Below are 23,178 nucleotides of genomic sequence, written 5' to 3'. Positions count from 1 at the left end.
ACATATTCTGCGGGTGCTTTCACTTCTTTTCCTCCCCATTTCACGAACATGAGATAAATAAGAGAGGCTTAACCAAAACTGATCCTAGGTCCTTTTGTGCATGATGCATGCATCTGCAATGGCTTACGTCATGTTGTGGATGCACCCAGGAATCTGATCCTACCGAAATCACCATTTATATATCTACACATCTAGCTTTAATATGATGAAGAATCGATTCCATTAATTTGGGTGATGCATGATTAAGTCCTAGCTTACTTGTTGCACATGTCATAAATTTCATCGACTATATATCTTTATCATCTATCACGATTATATAACTGAAATCACCAACCAAGACTTTTTCATGCAAAATCCCAATATAAAACCCACTTTATTTTACTCCATTGTTGCATATATACTCTAAACAAGACCAAATCCTGTACCCGAAAAGGCTTAACCGATATCATAATGTCTGATTTGCCGATAAAGTATGGATGCGGTGTATTTAGTGCTGTTTTTGGACGACGAACAAGAAGATCTGTCTCAACGAGTTCTCTCCCGACTGACAATTTTCCTGACATCTCAACAACTCCAAGCAGCCAGAAGTCCAATTCCACGAGGCTAAATAGTTCAGATGATGCATCCTTTGATATTTCATCAAGCCCAGAACAATCCCAGAAACAAGTCGACCAAATTATTGCTAGGCCTTTGCCAAATCAAAAAAAGAAAGCTACCCCACCATTATATGTTCAAACCCCGCAACAAGTTAAAAAAAGTGAATCAAATGGTCAACAACACAACCAAATCTATGATCAAAACAAAAAGGTACTCACCCGAGGAACAAGTGGGATATTAGAGGATCTTGAAACCATGATCGATGATCATCAGCGTTCAATCTATGCTGGTAACATGAAGGTGTTTGGTAATTTAGGCAACTTACCACAACCAAATTCAAACAATGTTGATTATCATCCGAAGACAGTTAAAGAACAAACTTCCCTCCCAAATGGGAACATAAACAGGATACCTAGAAAAGAGGTACTGAAACCAGTAAAGCGAACTGCTTTCTGTAGAGCTCTTTCAACAAGAATGGATCCTGAGCAGTTGAAGATCATGGGAAACGAAGATTACAAAAACGGGCGATTTGCTGAAGCGTTGTCTCTGTATGACGCTGCAATTTCAATTGATCCGGAAAAGGCAGCCTACCGAAGCAACAAAAGTGCAGCTTTAACTGCCATGGGTAATCTTTTAGAAGCAGTGTTCGAAGCTCGAGAAGCAATCAGAATAGAACCCTTTTACCAAAGGGCTCATACTCGTTTAGCTACATTATATCTCAGGTTATTATATGTCATTATTAGATCTTTTTATCCAAAAATTTATGTTCTTTATGCTTTTTACATGAATAAAAACTCGAGTGTAATTTCAGACTAGGGGATCCAGAAAATACAATTCGTCATTATAAACAGGCTGGCTCAGAAGTCGAGCCTGAACTATTAACAAAAGCGCAAAAACTACAGGTGCACTTTAACCGGTGTAATGAGGCAAAGAAGCGAAGAGATTGGAACACAATGATAAAAGAAAGCAGTGTAGCTATATCTTCTGGTGCAGATTTTGCATTACAGGTATAGATCTATTATCTCCATTAAAGATTGCATGGTTAATTAACTTAATATATGTAGACTAATATTATCGAGTGTTTTTATTTGTTGAAAATAAATTAAGATATTTACGTTGAAAGCCGAGGCGTTGTTGAAGTTGCATAGGCATCACGAAGCAGACGAGGTGTTGAGTAATGCGCCTATGTTTGATGTAGATGACTGCAACAAGTTCTATGGTCCGATCAGCCATGCTAATTTGTTGCTTATAAGGGCTCAAGTCGATCTTGCTGCTGGCAGGTATTCTGTGACGAACATTATCATATATGCTTCACCATATATACCTATTTGTGCAAAGTAATTATATTGTTTTTATGTAATGTATACATCAATGTTAAATTTATTATAATTAATTTTAATAATAATAATTAAAATTCGATACTATTAAACGATATGCTTACAAAATGTAATCTTGTTGTGATTGAGCAATGTAATTATTGATCGAACTAGCTATTAATAATCTAAACTGCTCATTATAACTTATATTTTGGATGGAATATAAAATTAATTTTATGTTATTAGACAAAGTTTTAAACTTTTAATCCTATGAGCCAGAGGGATTACGTACTATTAAACAAAATTTTAAAATAATATTTATGGAAACAGACAAGTGAAGGAAGGTGACCAACATGACCACCTACCTTCGACGTTTTATATGCCATATATACAAAAAAATAAACTAAAATAAAATAGAATAAAACCAATTTTTATATTCCATTGACCATCCAATAGATCTTCTAGATAAATAAATAGCCGATATAAAATGACACGGTAGTTAATACAATATTATCATGTACGTAAAAAAAATGAAAAACAATCTTATATAAAGTTGAAATGTAATCTGTTCGACCATTCTATATTCAACATTGTTTGGTAAAGCTTTTATAGATTTGGTCACGGTTTATAACATGACCAAGTCAAAAATAATCAATATCATATATATGATTTATTCTAATATATATACGCAGTTAAAACATTTATAGAGAAAATCAAAAATGATAAGTTTAGTTATATGCCAAAATGAAAATATGATATGTTAAAGTTAAAATAAAAATCTTTCTATCTTATATGTATAAGATTAAAGCTTTTGAATTATATGTTATAATCGACAGGATTGATGATGCAATGGAAGCCTCTGAAATGGCATCAAAGATGGACTCGAACAATAAAGATGTGAACATGATGGTGTGCAGAATTAAGGTAGTGATGGGAGCAAGGTCCAAAGGCAATGAGTTGTTCAAAGCTGCCAATTATCCTGACGCTTGCGTTGCATATGGAGAGGGACTTGACCATGACCCATTCAACTCTGTGTTGCTTTGCAACCGTGCTGCATGTCGAACAAAGATGGGTCAGTTTGAGAAAGCAGTCGAGGATTGCACCATGGCCTTGAACATTCGTCCCACTTATAACAAAGCAAGACTACGAAGAGCTGACTGCAATTTTAAGGTGAACTACTTTCATACAGAACCCACATCTTGGTTATTTCCTGCTATTCGTGTGTGGATCGGATCAAATGGTTTAATTTTGCTGAAGTGAGTTATGAAAGTTGCTTATCCTTAAAAAGCATGCCACTAAAATTAACATCTATTAATAAAATGATATACGTGTAATATGAAAGTTAACAGTTTAAATCGAAATTGTTGTTTAGACTTGCATTTCATTACACATAATTTAGATTATGAAGTTAACTTCCACGTCCTTAGGTGTTAGAAAACAATATTAGGGATATGATTTTTTTAATGGCATCAATTATATTATAACTAGGGAGGTGTTACAAAACAACATTCGGAAACAAAAATGAGAGCTGAGTATGACTTCTAAATTAATCCAATCTAGACGATTGCATCTACTACGGATTGACACCTCGTTAAAGGAGGACTTTACCATGGAGTTACTTACTAAATCTGCCTTTTTGGAAAACCATCTTAGTCATGTCGCCAAGGCATGTTTGTAACAGTAGTGTGTTCACTGCTCCATGAATATCTTAATTCGTTATTTTCATAGTCCACGAACCGGACTCCCCACCAGTTTGAGATCTCAATCCAATCCGGTTGGCAGCCTCATAGTTATTGAAAATATGATATTCATATTTGATGTCTTTAGAGCATAAGGGACCCAGCATATAATGAGCTTCAATGCCTTTTTTGTCCAGGTTGATACGGTGAGTTATTCGCTTATCCTGTTTCTTCTAGAAAATATGTTTTCTTTTATATATTGGAATGCGATTGACTCAACCAGATTTATCATTCTCGTTATCGAACATCTTTCAGTCAACACACCAAGACTTCGGTCTTTACTCGATGGCACACCCATTTATCGAGACGCTCTATTAGTTATTGTTGCACAAGAAATCAAATAGAATGTAATACACAAGGATTTAATTGTTATTCAGTCGACCTAAGCCCACACGCAAGAATATATAACTCTTTAATTATTACTGTTTAAAAGAGAGTATATTAGAATCCCTAGCTACAAATATTTTTAATAGGAAAACCATAGCAACTATAGGGCTGAACCCATATGCACAGCAAAACCCTACCGGCCCTAAGCCTACTCCAAACCCTTATCTCGTCGATATATCGTGTCTGGTTTCTTTACTTCCTTTTGGGTCACATTATCCATTCAAGTCACCAAATTCCAAGTCGTACATTAACAATATCCACCTTTACATGAATTGTCTTTAGCCATCAAGCATTCCCAAGAGCCATCTCTTTCCTGTCAATTTTCACCGAAGAGAATTACCGGCTGCTAACATCTACCTAATCCAACCAATGCTTGAACTTCTCCATGGGTAATGACTTTGTCAACAAATTAGCCAAATTCTTCTTGGTGTTATTTTTTTAATAAAGAACATTTCTCTCCCAAAACCCTGATGAAATTCAGTCTTACACAAATATGTGTTTGTCTTCTCATGAAATTCAATCTTACACAAATATGTGTTTGTCTTCTCATGATAGACCAGATTCTTTGCTAGACACAAAACAATATAGGCTTCTCCACTATCAACCCACGACTTTAAACGCGACTGTGTAACCATATACACTTTTTTATTCTGTCGGTCATTGACATATACTCTACTTCAGTTGTGGACAAGAAAAAAATAAGTTGGAATGCTGATTTCGAACTTATAACACATCTGAATAAAGTGAAAACGTAACATGTAGAGTATATTCTTTTCAATATATGACTACCATGGATCGGGTTTTCACAACCAACCAATCCATAATTTTGTGTATTAGTGTCATAATCCAAAAAATGTATATCATTCCTTTCATTATTGCATAATGCACATGAGCGCTTCTCATTGAGCTTTTCCTAGAACACTCATAAACCTGCTTACAAAACTAATTATATGAGGTAGTTAAGATGTAGTACATACCATATCACACATGATTCTCTAGCCTCGTCAATAGAATATATGGTACTTCAATAATGTTTAAGGCTTGCTGCTAAAGTAGTTCTAATAGGTGTTGCCTGATCAAATTAAATTATTAGAAGAGTTTCTATATGTATCTTTATTAAGAAATGTATAATAGTCTCGCCACCCCTGAATCTCCATTCCGAATATCTTTTTGCAGCTACCAAATCCTTTGTCTCAAACTCATTTTCTAATAACATCTTCAAGTCATTAATTTCAACGATATTCTTGGTTGCAATGAGCAAAATATATGTAAGAACCATCAAATAATTCCTTTGAGTAAAACTAATTATCAAACTGGTTTCTATTATATCTGTGTGATGTTATAAAAGAAAAACTCTCCTTTACCATTGTCTTGGTGACTACTTCAAACCATAATGATATTTCTTTAGCAAACATACATAATCTTTCTTTGAATCAAGAAAATCTTCTAGTTGGGACATGAAAATCTTCTCATCTAAATTGCCTAAACAAATGGAAATTCTACATTGATCGACTCAAACTCCAGATCCAGTGCACTCACCATGGCTAATAGAACCCGAATGATTTTGCGTTTCATGATTCCAGATCAAGTAAAATCATTTTGCAACCAATGTTCCATGATCCTTGCCAGTTCAACTTCAGGAATACCCTTTTTTTTTTATTAGTGACCCACTTGCAACCCACTGATTTTGCTTATTTTGGTAATGGAACAAGATCCCATGTTTCTTTCTTCTCCAGTGTTTGCTTTTGTTCATTCATTTCCATTTACCAGGTTGTTGCTTCTTTACTCGCTACACCCACTTTGTATGACTGAGACTCGTCTCTATCAATGTTATCTCCAATTACCAACTCATATGCTACAAAACTGACGTTACTTGTATTGACACATCCAACATATCTAACAAGATTTTGAATGTTCATTTTCTGCCTTCTTTATGCTATAGTTTCTTCCTCATTTCTTTAATATCGGCACAACATCTGTAGACTCTTGCTCCATTGGTTGAACTTGAGATTTATCTAGTCTAGGTTGCTCCTTTTCGGATTTCTTTTCGTTGTTTATCATAATTTTGTATGTCATTTGAGTTACATGGTAGACCTTCTCACTAGCACCTTGATCATGTTTCCCTGGAAGACGTGTACTTATTTCTCTCTGGTTACTTATAGAAAATTCATCAAAGGTCATACCTATGCTACTACTAAATTTCAGACTCCTTCATTCTTCTATACACGATAACCGATAACCTTTCATTTTAGGTGCATATCCTTGAAATATACATTTCATAGGCCTCGACTGCAACTTACCATCATTATCATTATCATAAGAAGGGTAAACACATAAATCAAAATTATCACAGGGTTTTCCGAACCATGCCCCTTGAAGATTCGTTAAGTTAGTTGCAGTTGATGGATATATGCTCACAACTTCTCCATAGAACTTCTTCGATAAATAAAAATATAATTGCATGCATTATGCACACACATAAAAATCTTGTTCATTTTTCTACCACTACCTTTTGATGTAGTGTGTTCCATATAATATGCTGCTCCACTATACTTTCTGTTTTGTTGAAGGTATCCAATGGTGCATTTTGGATCTATAGCTCGTTACTCTTTCTTCCCTTGGTTAATTTTCAACCATAGTCTTTCATTCCATGAACTTTCCAAACACTTAATCCTTCCCTTTTATAAAATACAACCAAAATTTCCTAGATAAGTTGTCAATAAATGTTAGAAAATACAAGCATCAGCCATATGATTTTACCGGAGAAGACCCTATAAATCCAAGTAAACGTATTCGTGGTATTCTTTGCTTATGTATTGATCATAACTAAACTCCACCATGTGTTCCTTTCTCTTGACAGAATCTTAAAAAATCATTTTCCCAATTACATATCCGCCAAGCAGTCCTTATAATAACATTCCACTCCCGCTCATGTGATCCAACTGACGATGCGATAATTATGATTTATCATCATGCTTTTCTAGAGATTCAAAATAAGCCACCGTACATGTTACTAAATTTCCTTCTAGAAAATAAATTACATGTTTCAGTTTCGCTTCCACAAGCACGAGAGAACCCTTTGAGGTTTTTACCCAATCATCTTCACCAGAATGTTTGAGTCATAGTTTTGCTAAAGTTCCAAGAGAAATCAAGTTCTTCCAAATATCTGGAACATACCGAAAATCCAAATTTGTAATTATTTCATCATTCATTTTAATTTTCACCATTCCACTTCCCTTGATACTCCATATCGCATTATCACCTAAATTTACATTACCAATCATTTCATTAGGAAACTAATATATTGCATGAGAAAGTCATATGATGAGACGCACTTGTGTCAAATATCCAAGTGTTTCCATAACTAGTTGTACAACAGTCAAAATGTCACATATCTCAGACTTACCATTTCTTATTCGTTTATTATGGATTGTCTTTTTAATATGCCCATATTCCTTACATTGAAAACATTTAAGCTAACTAGAAGTTTTATATTTGGAACGTGATTTAGTATCTTAGACAACATAACATCGTTCATTTCATTGACATTGGTTGTTTTTCTACCATAGAGCATGGTATAAATGATATTCTCATATGAATTCGGTAAATAACACAACAAAATAAGAGCATGATACTTTTTATTAATATTAACTTTGATGCCTTGAAAATCTACAATAATATGACTAAAGAGATCAAGATGATCCTTTACCTAAGTACTTTTAGACATCCGAAGGGTGTACAAACTCTTTTCTGATACAAATGGTTCGTTAGAGAGTATTATGATATTTCTCACTTACTTTCTCTTAAATCCTAATGGCAGTCGTTTTATCCAGTTGTTGTAATGTTACACCAAAAGGGGTTCGTAGAATCTTCCCTTAAAACTTTGAACCCTTATAGAAGATAATGTACACCATATGCTCAACTTTACCATTACTAACATAGACCCCAACTATTTCGCTAATGGAAATGTTAACCTTAAGACGTTAAGCAAGATAAAAGCAACGTAGAATCCATATAACATTTAAGAGTTTAACAATCACTCATTCTTCCATGAACAACATCTTATAAGCATAATAGATAACACATTTCACATTCACCAACCGATATACCTTTGACTATTTTTTTGTACTTCATTTGTGGCTACATGAATCTCCTCTATTGGAAGGGTGAACTAAAACTTAGATAAAGGGTATCTTTGATGGAGGACATGCTCGAAAGAAAATTCTTCGTTGAGGGGAACCATTCACCAACACATATATACTAATATAACGCATGCATTCAAAGATCCATGTCCTTCATCTCTCATCAAAATCCATAACCTTCATAACAAAATCAGGATATGCTTTAATTGAAGTAATCATCATCCATTTAGAGATCCAACTTGAAAGTAAACATTTTATTGTTTTTACACCATTCTCTGATCTCATTAACAACTAGCAGGGTCTTAAGAATTTGGTGCACTTTCATAGAGGTTATATGAACATCATACACTAAGAGTTTTATCAATCAAAATGAAAGTAATTTGGCGATAATTTATTCAAAAAATATTTCTTCATACCTCGAAGCAAATTATAGTTTGACTAGAACTCGTTCATGGTGCACATAAACTAAGGTCGAACACATTCCTATAATTCTTAAAAAAATAATGGTAAGCCCATTAGGGAATGAGATTTCGAGTTGCTATACTCCCAAATAGCTTTTCTAATATCTTCCCTCGAGAAATAGTTGGCCAAAATTTGTGTCTTAACATTTGTTAATTTTTTGAAACCTTGGTATCCCATATTATTCGACCACTGCCATCCGTATCAAATTGATTCTTGAAATGATTAAGCCACTGTTTATCCATTAAAATCTATATGATGAAAACTATATTTTTAGTTTATATATATATATATATATATATATATATATATATATATATATATATATATATGGAATACCTTGTAGTTTTGATCACCTTCCAAAAGCCAAATTAGTTATGAGCTATTGTTTCATGCATATGGAATCCCAATCATACAAATATACCATTTGTTTAATCCATTGGCATCTACAAATGCATTGAACTTATTAGAGTCTAATGGATTGAGAGATCATCATTTTACTTTCTATACAACTCTATATTAATTTTCCTAGAATGATTAAACTCTACAAAGTTCAATGGAATATACTTTTAATAACTAAAAGATTTTTTTCCCATTAAAGAGTTTAATTTCCATTGAACTTCATATTCGTTGAATGCCAACATGACATGCTACAATAGTAGAGTTTAATCCATTGAATCCCAATTAAGTATGCCACTTCATTCAAATTTCTTATTGAATTATGCATTGTGGGTGCTCTTAATCAAAATTAACTAAATGTTTTTAAGGGACTCACTTCTAGGTTTATTAAAAAAAATGGTTTTGTGTAACGACCATAAAAATTCAACAAATTTTTACTTTTCAAAAACAACCCATTTTGTTAATGTTATTACAAAAAGGTTTTCAATATAATTATTATCAGAGTCTTCCCAGAATCACATGATAAAACATAATCATGAGGAGCGGTACGATCATGCCTTTGCCTTGCCACGGTCTCCTGAAGAACCTGAAAAACAATAAACCACAATCATAAGCCTGAAAGCTTAGTGAGATACCCCCAAAATACCAACCACATATACCATACACGCATAACATACCATATCATATCTGATCACAGAACAGCCATGCACTTCGGGTCTACTGTGAGACTGGTCCGCCGCTCCGGCCCACAGTCCACCTGGTCCACCGTCCGAGTCTAGCCATATACATCGAGTCTGCAGTGTGATTGGTCCGCCCGCACGGGCCTTCAATCCACCTGGTCCACTCTCTGAGTCTATAGTATGACTAGTTCGCCCGCACCGGGCCTTCAGTCGGCCTGGTCCACTCTCCGAGCCTCGGAACGTCTGGTCCGCCCTCTTGGGGCCTACAGCCTATCCGGACCGCTCGTTGGGCCTTCGGGACAACCAGTCCGCCCTGGGTATCTTCGCCTATAGCACAAAGCAGGACCCGCCCCAACCCAACCCGAGTCCAACAACCATGTGCACATAAACATACAATCATATAACAATTCACAGTCAACAAGCCGATCTAATAGATCACATAACATATCATCATCCTAACCAGGATACCAACCTAACCGGTCACTAGCATAACATCACCCTACATAACAGGATACCAACCTTAACCAGGTCTCTAACATATACCATCCTAGATACCATGATGCAAACATATCAAAGCAATAACATAACAACAAATACCCGGATCTCAATCCGATAAAGGGCCGTCCTTGGTGCCTTAGACCCTATTGATATAGTGAGGATAACTCACCTCGCAACTGTCGACTAAAAGATAAGAGCAAGATGCTCCGACCACTGATACGATCTCCACCACTAGCCAACACCAACACTGTACTCAAACAAAAGCCAACAATTACCAAAAATGCCCCTGGAAGTCAACTTGTCAACCCTGGGTCAAAGTCAACCTCCTGACTAACTCTACTCGTTGAGTCAACCCGATGACTCGCCGAGTCCTCATGCTCAGAACTTCCCCGATCTACGACTCGACTCGCCGAGTCACCCCGAGACTCGCTGAGTCCCATGACTCTGAGTCCCCTCGCACTCAACTCACTGAGTCCTCCCTTGACCCACTGATTCATGGCTCAAACAGAAGAAGTTTGGACCTCATGACCAGACTCGTCGAGTCCAAGAACAGACTCGCCGAGTCCAAGGCTATCTTCAACCTACTCGCCGAGTTGTTCTTCCAACTCGCCGAGTTCCAGTCCATCTTCAAGCAACTCGCCGAGTACACCTTTGTGACTCGCCGAGTGCCTCTAGATCTTAACCCATACAGAAGCATTCCAAGTTATGCAGATGATCCAAAACGTAGATATACCCTTTTACAACCCATCCATCACGTAAAGTGGCAAACTTTACGTGAATCCAAAGAGATCTAGGCATTTTACACTCTAGGGCTAGGGTTTGGGACAAGATGGCTTCACCAAACACTCAAGAACAGGGACTTTAATGCACTCTAGACCTTCTCCATTCCAGATATGAGGTAGCAACCTCAGATCTAACCTTCAAACTCGAAATACCACAAGCTACACTTCCCACACATTCCAAAATGATGAATCTAGATGAATAACAGCCCAAGAAACGAAGTAATACCTCAAAATCAAGCCCCAACAGAAGAGAAATCCGAATCTTAGCAAAGCCGCTTGCTCCAAGCCTCCTAACTCTTCAAGATCTCCTTCAAAATCTCTTCTCCGAGCTTTAAATGCACTCAAAACCCTCACAATCGCGTCTTAGGGTTTTCTGGACTTCAAGAGAGGGTAAGGAGGCTGGGGAGAGGGTATAATGTCCTTTATATAGGGCTCATCCCCCGAAAATAGGGTTTTCTCCACTCAGCGCCTACTCGCCGAGTCTAACCTCCGACTCGCCGAGTCGGCCACTTAACACGCGACCAGAGTCGCGACCCTACTCGCCGAGTCCACCCATGGACTCACCGAGTTCCCCTTTCATACTTACACTTTGAACCCTGAATTTGCACTCCTGAACTTGGGATGTTACAATTCTCCCCCACTTAAATTAGGCTTTGTCCTCGAAGCCTACGGCAACTCAACTCCAGAACTAATCCCGCAATGCACCACCTGGCATTAACCAGACCAGATTCCTCAAGGCAAAACCATCAAAACCCGAAACTCAACTTTCTCTTGTGTTGCGGTGTCCTGACTACTGCCTCAGGCCGGCCACCGGCTTCACCCTCTGATAACCACACCTATTAGATTCTACACTTATCAACCGAGTACCACTTCATGGCCCTTTTCTCGATTCTGGTCACAACAATCACTTGACTCTTACGAGCTAGATATAACCCTGCACCACCGAGTTCCCGATCCGAGTCCAACTTTATCCCCTCCATGCTGACAGAATGACGCATTCTTCAGCCTCAGAGCAACTCCCATGAGTTCTCTTGCAATCGCATGCACATGCTGAACTAGCTCTAGCACCCTCGGGATGGGACAACCCGTCACACTAACAACACCTCCAAACATCCCTCAGGATGAATCACCACTACATACACAATTCCTTGATCAGAATCAAGTTGGGAATCCAAGACTCCATCCCTACATCCATTCCGAGCCCCTTGGCTCTAAACCCTTGGAATTTCTTCCGAGACCTCGGCGGACATCCCATCCGGATGTGATTCCATACCACTGTTGCAATCACGCTGCTCACCGACCATAATTGGATCACTCTAATCATAACTCTGCACTGCCGCTTTCACTTCCGTGAATTTACACTCCCTCTCGGAGCTACATTCTTCTTCCTTTCCTTACCAAGGAAATCCACTTGGCCGCCTTGACACTGCGACAAGTGCCACAGTGTTCGCCCAACGCTACACTACTCCCTTATAGCATAACCACTATCCATGCAACACACATGCTCTGAATCTGCTCGCAAGCACTCTTGAGTCCATGCACTACCTCCACTAATCGAGATCAATACCCGGGGCCAGACCTTCTAATGCTAACACATCGCGACATACTCAATCCATTTCCTCGAACCGATCTAATGACACCTGCAGAGTCTTCAGCATGACTGGACCGCCTTACCAGGCCTTCAGCCAATCTGGACCACTCTCAGAACCTTCATCCGATCTGGACCGCCTTCTAGGGCCTTCAGCCTGGCTGGACCGTTCTCCGAGCCTTCGGCCTGACTGGTACGCCTACCGGCCTTCAGTCTACCCGGACCGCTCAACTAGCATCCATCGTTCCGAGTTATCTCTCCGGGAAACCCTCCCATGCATACTGTTCTAGCCCTCAAGGGGTTCTGAACTCTATCCCCCTCATACATACTCAATCCCGGCCTGATTCCAGGCCCTCCACAATCAAATACCCTTGGTCTGTATCCCGCCCCGCATGCCTGCCACTTACTCATACCAACCTATGCTCTTGGTTGATCGAAACACTGCTGAATCCCAAGCAGCTAAACAACCTCACATGCTCATCGATCTTCCGGAGAATTTTCCATTTCTCCCCCACTTATAGCACTGACTAACAACCACCGGTCGCCATCACCGACCTCCCTCAACAACCCTACACAACACAATCACTTGCACGCGAACTGATTCCCACTAGCACTAGCAACCTTCACAAAATCCCATATCAACACTGATCATCCCGAGCTCGAAAGAAAATCAATCTTCAGCCAACCACTCCTCAGACTGCAGATGTTACCTGACATTCAGACCAAATGCCAGATTTCCACTAATAACCCTCATGATTGATAACCAACGAAATTCCCAAAACTAAACCCATAACCATACCATAACCCTCAAGGAACAACAAATACCATACCGAAAACCACACAACGAGACTAGCAGAAAAACAATACTCCACAAAAATCACAAGATAACGAGACAATAAGAAAGATACATACCCGTAGCTGCATCCGACACTGCTCTGACCTCCTTTGCTGTAAGCTGAAAAGCACGACACTGATCCCTTGGGGGCTCCGCTCCACCCTGACCTCCACCCGTGATCCTCAAAGTGGCCGGTGTTGGAGCCTGCACCGATCCTGCAGCAAGCTGTGGACAGTTGACCCTCAAGTGTCCAACCTGATGACAATGATAAAAAATCCTCAAATCCCGAACCGGGGCTGACTGCCGACAATCCCTCGCATAGTGCCCCTCCTTTCCACACTTGCGGCATGCACCACCGGACCTAAAAACTCTGGTGTGACCCTTCCCACACTTCCCACAAGTGTGGCTGCTCTGATCTCCCACCATGGAATCAACAGTCTTGGACCATTTCGGCACCGGCTGCGACTGCACCGGAGCCTGCCTCAGCTCATGCAACTGCAACTCAATCTCCAACTCACGCCGCCTGGCGGCCTCCTGCAACTCCAACAAAGTCTCACACCTCTGCGTAGACACAAACTGTCTGATATCTCTCTTGAGCATACTCAGATATCGGGACATCTAAGCCTGCTCCGAAGCGAACTCAAGGCAAACATCGCCCTCTTAGTGAACATCCTGGTGATCTCCGTCACGAACTCTGAATCCTGCTTCAGCACAAGGAACTCCTGAGCCAATCTCTCCCTCTCAACCCGCGGAACATAACGAGTGTTGAACATTTCTCTGAACTGATCCCATGAAGCCGCAGCCCTCTGCGCATCCGAATATGACCCCATGGTCAATCTCCACCAATCCTTCGCCCCGAGCCTCAACAGGTTCAGAGCACACCTCACCCTCTGATCAGCAGGGCATGAACACGTGAAGAAAAACTCATCCACGTCCGACAACCATCTCATAGCAACAATCGGGTCCTGAACTCCATAAAAGGTAGGAGGCTTCATATTATCGAAGTCCCGATACTGAAAACCTCGACCGGCTCCTCCCCCTGCCGCTGCTACAGCCGTTGTAGCCGCCACGGCAGCTGTCTCAGTGAGAGCCACATAGCGCTCATCAAAATAGTCAACCATGGCACTCTTGATCGACCCAAACAGTTCCGGCAGCTCGGCCCGAAACAACGCAACAACCTCATCATGCAGGATCTCAAGAATCCTTGCATCCAAGTCGCCTGTGCTCATCTGACCAATAACCTCGGGTGGTACTGACCCACTCTGACCGCCCTCTTCAGCTCCCGATCCTAACCCGGATCTGCTCCCAGCATACCTCGTGACCACCATACTGAAAAACACCACAAAATCTCAGACACTTCCCACTATTCCGGGAACCAACTCTCAATCTAGCCCTAGAGGTCATGGTTTCCCTAATACACGTATGGGTCCTATGCTTTCAGTAGTACGGGCCCATACTAGCTTCCACACCTACCTATATTTGTATGAAGTACTACCAAACACCCTAGTGAAAAACATACATAATAAGCACTCAATCCTCACTCCTAGAGGAACACCAGAAATCTCCCACAGAGGAACCCTAGGCTAGCAGGCATCATAAATCAGGCAACACTATCATGAAACCCTGAAGATCTCTAGCCTAATACTAGCATGCTGTTCTATCAAATCTCAAAACAAATATCATGTATGGTATTTTGGGGTTACTTCTGTCTCCGGCTGATCGTACTTCCACATCCTCCTTTTACTCATTTTGAAAACCATTTTAATTTCTCTTTTAAAAACTCTCCCTGATTTGAGACTAGATTCACACGAATGTTCCTCCAATTCACTCAAACCATGGCTTTGATACCAACTTGTAACGACCATTAAAATTCAACAAATTTTAACTTTTCAAAAACAACCCATTTTGTTAATGTTATTACAAAAAGGTTTTCAATATAATTATTATCAGAGTCTTCTCAGAATCACATGATAAAACATAATCATGAGGAGCAGTACGATCAAGCCTTTGCCTTGCCACGGTCTCCTAAAGAACCTGAAAAACAATAAACCACAACCGTAAGCCCGAAAGCTTAGTGAGATACCCCCAAAATACCAACCATATATACCATACACGCATAACATGCCATATCATATCTGATCACAAAACATCCATGCACTTCGGGTCTACTGTGTGACTGGTCCGCCGCTCCGGCCAACAGTCCACCTGGTCCACCCTCCGAGTCTAGCCATATACATCGAGTATGCAGTGTGATTGGTCCGCCCGCACCGGGCCTTCAATCCACCTGGTCCACTCTCTGAGTCTACAGTATGATTGGTTCGCCCGCACCAGGCCTTCAGTCGGCCTGGTCCACTCTCCGAGCCTTGGCACGTCTGGTCCACCCTCTTGGGGCCTACAGCCTATCTGCACCGCTTGCTGGGCCTTCGGGACAACCGGTCCGCCCTGGGTATCTTAGCCTACAGCACAAAGCAGGACCCGCCTCAACCCAACCCTAGTCCAACAACCATGTGCACATAAACATACAATCATATAACAATTCACAGTCAACAAGTCGATCTAACAGATCACATAACATATCATCATCCTAACCAGGATACCAACCTAACCGATCACTAGCATATCATCACCCTACATAACAGGATACCGACCTTAACCAGGTCTCTAACATATACCATCCTTGCTACCAGGATGCAAACATAACAAAGCAATAACATAACCACAAATACCCAGATCTCAATCCGATAAAGGGCCGGCCTTGGTGCCTTAGAACCTGTTGATATAGTGAGGATAACTCACCTTGCAACTGTCGCCGAGTCAACCCGATGACTCGCCGAGTCCTCATGCTCAAAACTTCCCCAATCCACGACTCGACTCGCCGAGTCACCCCGAGACTCGCCGAGTCCCATGACTTTGAGTCCCCTCGCACTTAACTCACCGAGTCCTCCCTTGACTCACTGATTCATGACTCAAACAGAGAAGTTTGGACCTCACGACCAGACTCGCCGATTCTAAGAACAGACTCGCCGAGTCCAAGGCTATCTTCAACCTACTCACCGAGTTGTTCTTCCAACTCGTCGAGTTCCAGTCCATCTTCAAGCAACTCGCCGAGTACACCTTTGTGACTCGCCGAGTGCCTCTAGATCTTAACCCATACAGAAGCCTTCCAAGCCATGCAGATGATCCAAAACGTAGATATACCCTTTTACAACCCATCCATCATGTAAAGTGGCAAACTTTACGTGAATCCAAAGAGATCTAGGCATTTTACACTCTAGGGCTAGGGTTTGGGACAAGATGGCTTCACCAAACACTCAAGAACAGGGACTTTAATGCACTCTAGACCTTCTCCATTCCAGATCTGAGGTAGCAACCTCAGATCTAACCTTCAAACTCAAAATACCACAAGCTACACTTCCCACACATTCCAAAATGATGAATCTAGATGAATAATAGCCCAAGAAACGAAGTAATACCTCAAAATCAAGCCCCAACAGAAGAGAAATCCGAATCTTAGCAAAGCCCCTTGCTCCAAGCCTCCTAACTCTTCAAGATCTCCTTCAAAATCTCTTCTCCAAGCTTTAAATGCACTCAAAACCCTCACAATCGCGTCTTAGGGTTTTCTGGATTTCAAGAGAGGGTAAGGAGGCTGGGGAGAGGGTATAATGTCCTTTATATAGGGCTCATCCCCCGAAAATAGGGTTTTCTCCACTCAGCGCCTACTCGCCGAGTCCAACCTCTGACTCGCCGAGTCGGCCACTTAACACGTGACCAGAGTCGCGACCCTACTCGTCGAGTCCACCCATGGACTCGTCGAGTTCCCCTTTCATACTTACACTTTGAACCCTGAATTTGCACTCCTGAACTTGGGATGTTACATTTTGATCAATCTATAACAATTTCAAAAAACATTTGAGTATTTGAAGTTGTTTAATAATCAATATATTACACTTACACACCTTTTTATACTTGTTATCGTTCCAAAAGCACTCCATCTATGTATCACATACTTCATATACCATCATTGAGTTACAAAGTTTGAAACAAATTGGTCGTAATTCATGGTAGTTTCTATCAAAGTATTGAGATATGTTCAGTGTAAATCTTTGGGAGTGAAATAGGATCAAGATTAAGCCACTCTTTCAAGATTTCAAGTTTACATTCATTGGACCCATACTGGTTTGACCGCATGAGTCTTCTACTTCCGATATGGAGTTTTGATAACCACACTCTCTTCAAATATAACTAACTGAGACACAATTCTTTTGTATATATAACTAATCTAATTGACTGAAAAACATGAAAGCGTTGTTCTTGATGGAAATGATAAAACTGTAAAAATTTCTCATATTAACCATGCTATGCTTAATTTACCTAAGTTCTCACTCATACATAAAAACATCCATCATGTTCCTAGCCTTATTAAAAGTCTTTTGGAAATTGCCTAGTTTGTGCATAATAATATATGCTCTGCTAAATTTTCATGAGTTAGTTTTTTGTCTAGACCTCAGGACGGGGGTGTTCTACAACACATTCCTCAAAACAGTCACATTGTTTAGTCATTTTAAAATGAATGCATCTCATTTTTATTTCCACAATGCACCTTTGGCATTCCTACTTATGACATCCATCATATTATGCTAAAAATAAAATTCCATTTCTTGATATAATCAATAAATTCGGCATCTATCACGATTAAAGTGCTAAGAACCATTAAAAATTGTCCACTCAAATATCAGTGGAACATCATTTGTTACTTTTTTCCTGATATCGCTAAATTATTATATTTATTAATGAATCCATTTGGTTTTCATGGATGTATCCTTCAACTTATTATCACCAAGCCTTGGAATCCTTCCTATATTTCAAATAACATGTCAAAAACTCATTTGCATGTCTATTAAAAAATTTCATCATGAAATTAATCATGAACTTGAAAGGACCAATATGCATAATTTTGTGAAAGTCAAGCATTCCATATCAGATCTCTTATGTGTATAATCCTTAACAAAGTGGACCGGCTGTATGTAAAAATCAACATCAATATGGAATATTTATATCCTTATTATCTGATGCATTTCGTCCTAACAAGTTTTAGTAGGACACATTAAGCATATGCTAAAACATCCTCTCCAATTAAATGATTTCGTACAACCACTTTTAATAATAAATGTCCTATTGATAAAAAATTTCATGCACTACCATATTAATATATGATGCACACATTGGGATGTTTATGTTACCGCTTTCTTTGCTATATATAGTGGCCCTCAAAAGCTATCTCCCAAATTCACTTTCTTCCTCTTCCTTGTATATTCTCCAAACCACCATGGATAATTGTTTAATCCACTTACTCAAAATACTTATATTTCTCATCATGTCATTTTTCATGAAACATATTTTCCTAGTACAACCCCTTTCTCATATACTCAATCGTAAATTATTCCTATTGTCTAAATTTTCTCATCACATGTCCGCCATGTTATATCTCCATTTATATTTTTTTAGACAACAAGCAATTATTGAAAAGAAGGTAGCCAATAACTAGAATTACATCGGTTTGAAATGTTCCCATCAAGGAATATTATACCATTAAAACCAATTAAACAAAAGAAATTTATATGCCTATTTTTCATCTAAAGAAACACCAACATTTCACATCACTAGCCAACATGTGACAATTTTGAATCTTGCCAATGAAAACATTATCTCATCGGTATCTCCAAAAAAATCCCGGTGAAAGTAGAGAGAACAACTGAGATAGCCTCGATACTATACGTACGAGTTTTGTAGTTGGAAGCAAACCTAATAAGATAAGAAAGAGATTTTCTTGATGTGATAGTTTCACTTATCCCCATGAATCATATCCATGTATCTACTTACATACTTTAGAGGAATCCTCTTCATCTCCCTCATTACCTTCTTTTGTTGAATCTTTTTCAAACCCCTCCTCTTTTTCACCAACTTCATGTGATGGAACTGATAATCGTTACAAGGTACGACTTGTTGCAAGTTGCAAAATGTTATCTCTAAATTAAATGAATCGACTTACTAAATCCTTTTAACCCGTATTCAACCCAACAACCAACCAATTGGTTCATTGTTTTTTCTTTTTTCAGTGGCTGGCACATCCGCTAGGTAGATGTCAATACTATATTCCTTCATGGAGATTTGGTTGAAACAGTTAACATGAAATAACTCAAGGATATTTGAATTTATCTAAATCATGTGTGCTTACATATGAAGTCTATTTATGGACTAAAGAAATCCCTCTTTTCTTGGTTTACCAAGTTATCAGCTGCTCTTGGTATCTTTGGCTTTAAACAGTGTGTATCGTTCACTTCTTTATTTGTTTTTTGCACTATTATCTCTTTTAACTATGTCTTAGTCTTTGTTGATGAAATTATTATAATTAGGAGTTCATCTTCTGTAAACTTAGTGCTAAAATTTCTCGTAGAGATCCTGATTGATTGAGGTATTTCTTAGGTGGTGAGGCTAAATATATGTACACTTCAATGAATCTGACTTGGTAAAAGTTTATATGTGATTTACTACATCATACGTGCGTGAAGCACTTGAAAACCTATCTCATCCTCTATTTTCTCAAGACATCAAGTGGAAATTTTATTGGTAGCTCCAATGACAGATGTATTTATTTACTGAGGCACACTCCATGTCTTTTAGTATTTTGTCATTAATTTTTTATTTGTTACATATGTTGTTGGTAAGGTGTCTAATTTTCTTCATGCACTTACCGATACACATTAGCTAGCAGTAAAGGGAATACTTCATTATCTTCAAGGTACACCAGCACATGGTCTCGTTATATAATGTGCATCTTCTCTTTCTATACATATTTATTTTGATGTTGATTGGGATGGTTGTCTTGGTGATCAACTGCACACTTCTGGATATTGTGTTTTCCTTGAGCCTAGTCTAATTAGTTGGAATTGCATGAAATAACGTACAATGGCTAGGTCGAGTACCGATGCAGAGTATCAGCTGTAGGGAAAACTATTGTCAAGCTCCATTGGATTGTATGTTTGATTCTTGAACTAAGTATTTCTATTTCTTCTCCTACGAAGTTATGGCGCAATAATATTAGGAATAAATACTTAGAGGCTAATCAAGTATTTCATCGGCACATGAAACATTTTGAGATTGATTTTAATGTTATATATGATATGGTCCTTTCTAACGTCTTGCAAGTCTATTATGTTCTTACGAATAATAGCTTGTTGGGCCTTTGACAAAGGTACTCTCAATCCCTTGGTTTCAAACACTTCGCCACAAACTTCACATTTCTCCCATTGTTTTGCATGTTGGAGGATGAGAAAGTACGAAATTCAAAATGCCAGTTAATTAGGAAAGCTCGTTGTACTCTCCTACCAGGAATCAATTGGTTATAGTATTGATTAAGTAAACTATAAAGTTGACAATATAGATTAATAGGTATATTAGGACTCTTATAAGTTATTTGTAAATAAGGCCATGTACTCCGATTTATACATATTAAAATAGAAGGAATTGTAACAGTATGAGATAATTCTTTCTTCCACCAGTAGATTCTTTTTTGCCTTATTAATTAATTTACCATTATAAATATGAGAATTTTTTCAACACTTATTACAAAATAAGATATATCGCAACATAGTAAATCCATACATACAAGTGATTATGTATCATTTGATTAATTGATACTATTGCAAGATATACATTTGTTATTTTGATACCAAATATATATATATATATATATATATATATATATATATATATATATATATATATATTATGTTATGTTATGTAGCAACTTTCCTTTATCTTATACGATGGATCACTAAAACTACTAATATTGTTTCCTTTTGTGTATATAATGAAAATAGTTGGGACACTGGCATGCATCCGTGGAAGATTATGACATATTAACAAAAGAAGAACCTGGAGATGAAGGGTTGAGCCAAGCCTTTAGAGAGGCTAAAGAACATTTACAGAAACATTTAGCTGATCTAATTAAATGATTATAGGAGACTCCTCATCATCTAAAAACCAGATCAACTATTTGGATAAAATATTAATCGATTGTCTTTTGAGAAGTACTTTTTTATTAGAAAAAGCTTGCAAGTGGATATAGTTACATGGATATCAAATATTCCCAAAATTGGTTGTTACATTAATTCAATCAATAGATTACACTACCTTTCAAACTTATAATCTTGATCCAATTGCAAGTTAAGAGTTTTGACTCATTCACCAAATAACCCACACAATGGCAGTGAAGAGGGGAAGACGCATAAATTTATAGCACTTGTGGTACCAAAGTTTGGCTAAGTTCTGAATCCATGCATGTGATTGTGGTTCCGTTTTTCATCATTTTGTCCTAACATAAGCACAAGAAATCCATTGGACTTGGATGTCCATAAAGCATTGATTTGTAGAATGTTTTTTGGAGTAAGAATGTAGTACCCTAAACATGGCATTAAAAAGAGATACATAAGACAAAAAAGAGATACGTGGCATTAAGAAGAGATATGTGGAATACATGGCATTAACAAGAGATATGTTCTCTATCTCTAAATCCCCGAATTTCCATCTGTCAATTTTCTCCTTAATTGCAACTTGGAATACATGGCATAAAAAAGAGATATGTAAGACAAAAGTGTCTCATGAACTATATGGGTTTGTGACCCAAAACATTTATCACTTTTTTATCAAAAACGTTTCATCTTTGCAAAACATAGTTTTAGACCATAAATCAGTTTCAAGAATTTTCAAGGAAAAATTGTTTCGTACACATCATAAATATCAATTAATTTCATTTCATATCTAATCATTTTGTTTCAAAAGACATATTTTCATATTCCATTTATTATATCATTAAGGGTTAATTATGGTATTAAACCCTTGCCATTTTTATACTTAGGGCCTAAGTCCAACAAAGAAATCACTCCCAAGTCTAGACCAAGGTGGAAATAACAAATCAATCCACCAAGGCATCATTTCCATTAGGACATCTATCTCGCGAAGGGAGATGCGTCACCCCGATAAATTCCTCTACTTCCTCTTACGAGGTATCATGGCTCGGACAATTTTCATTTCATTACTTTCCAATTCCTTTCATTACATTCCGTTCGTTTTCATTACTTTACATTTCTTCTCATCAGTTTCCATCCTTTACAAATTTCATACATTAGTGTCATAAACTCAGTTCAAAAGTAGAGCATATGTATTTCAAAACATTTGAAACACTTTTTCAAAACATTCGATCTTCCAAAACATTCTTTACTTTCAAAAACATTCTTGCCTTCAAGGCATTCTTTCAAAACATTCTTTTCAAAATCATTTAATAATTTCATTTCAAAAATATTTAGTATATCAAATAAATAATATTTCTTTATCATAAAAATCATTTTGCTATGTACCTCAAAGTGGGAAAATGCCAACACGTACTCACCTCAATCACACACAGGCTAGCTAGTGCTCTTCTAGTTCCTTTCCCGATAGCAATCCTCTTCAAACACTACCTACATCATATATGGTCATAAGTCATTAAAATGACCAAAATAGACCTCAACGGTTCAAATATTAAATTTTATTGCTTCATACTATTCCTCGTGCAAAAATATGCATGTTGGTGAAAACCGTGGTTAAACCAAGTCCGTATGCAAAAGTTATGAAGCAAACAAGAAAACCTCTAACAGGTATTTGCACGGGCCGTGTAAATTAAAGCATGCATATACACGGACCATGTTTTCATGTCTG

General features: G+C 38.2%; 1 protein-coding gene across 1 annotated transcript; it reads left to right on the top strand.

The window, feature by feature from the left end:
* The first annotated feature begins 240 nt into the window (after window positions 1-240).
* Window positions 241-21,630, top strand: TPR14 (tetratricopeptide repeat (TPR)-containing protein). Its single transcript, XM_079034692.1, has 5 exons — window positions 241-1,319; window positions 1,409-1,604; window positions 1,705-1,877; window positions 2,750-3,083; window positions 21,303-21,630. Exons 1-5 carry the CDS (start codon window positions 451-453, stop codon window positions 21,435-21,437), a joined length of 1,707 nt encoding a protein of 568 aa, XP_078890818.1. The 5' UTR covers window positions 241-450; the 3' UTR covers window positions 21,438-21,630.
* Window positions 21,631-23,178: the final 1,548 nt, after the last annotated feature.

The sequence above is a fragment of the Lactuca serriola genome, chromosome 4 (genome assembly GCF_051521515.1).
Source record: "Lactuca serriola cultivar US96UC23 chromosome 4, Lser_US96UC23_V15, whole genome shotgun sequence".
In the NCBI taxonomy this organism is placed as follows: Eukaryota; Viridiplantae; Streptophyta; class Magnoliopsida; order Asterales; family Asteraceae; genus Lactuca; species Lactuca serriola.
This window is presented reverse-complemented; position numbering and strand designations above follow the sequence as displayed.

What these genes read in the sequence shown, in the direction of transcription:
- TPR14 (XM_079034692.1), top strand. Translation starts at nt 451, where the DNA reads ATGTCTGATTTGCCGATAAAGTATGGATGCGGTGTATTTAGTGCTGTT. An exon ending in TTAGCTACATTATATCTCAG is followed by an intron (nt 1,320 to 1,408) that starts GTTATTATATGT and finishes GTGTAATTTCAG; the next exon opens with ACTAGGGGATCCAGAAAATA. An exon ending in GTGCAGATTTTGCATTACAG is followed by an intron (nt 1,605 to 1,704) that starts GTATAGATCTAT and finishes AAATAAATTAAG; the next exon opens with ATATTTACGTTGAAAGCCGA.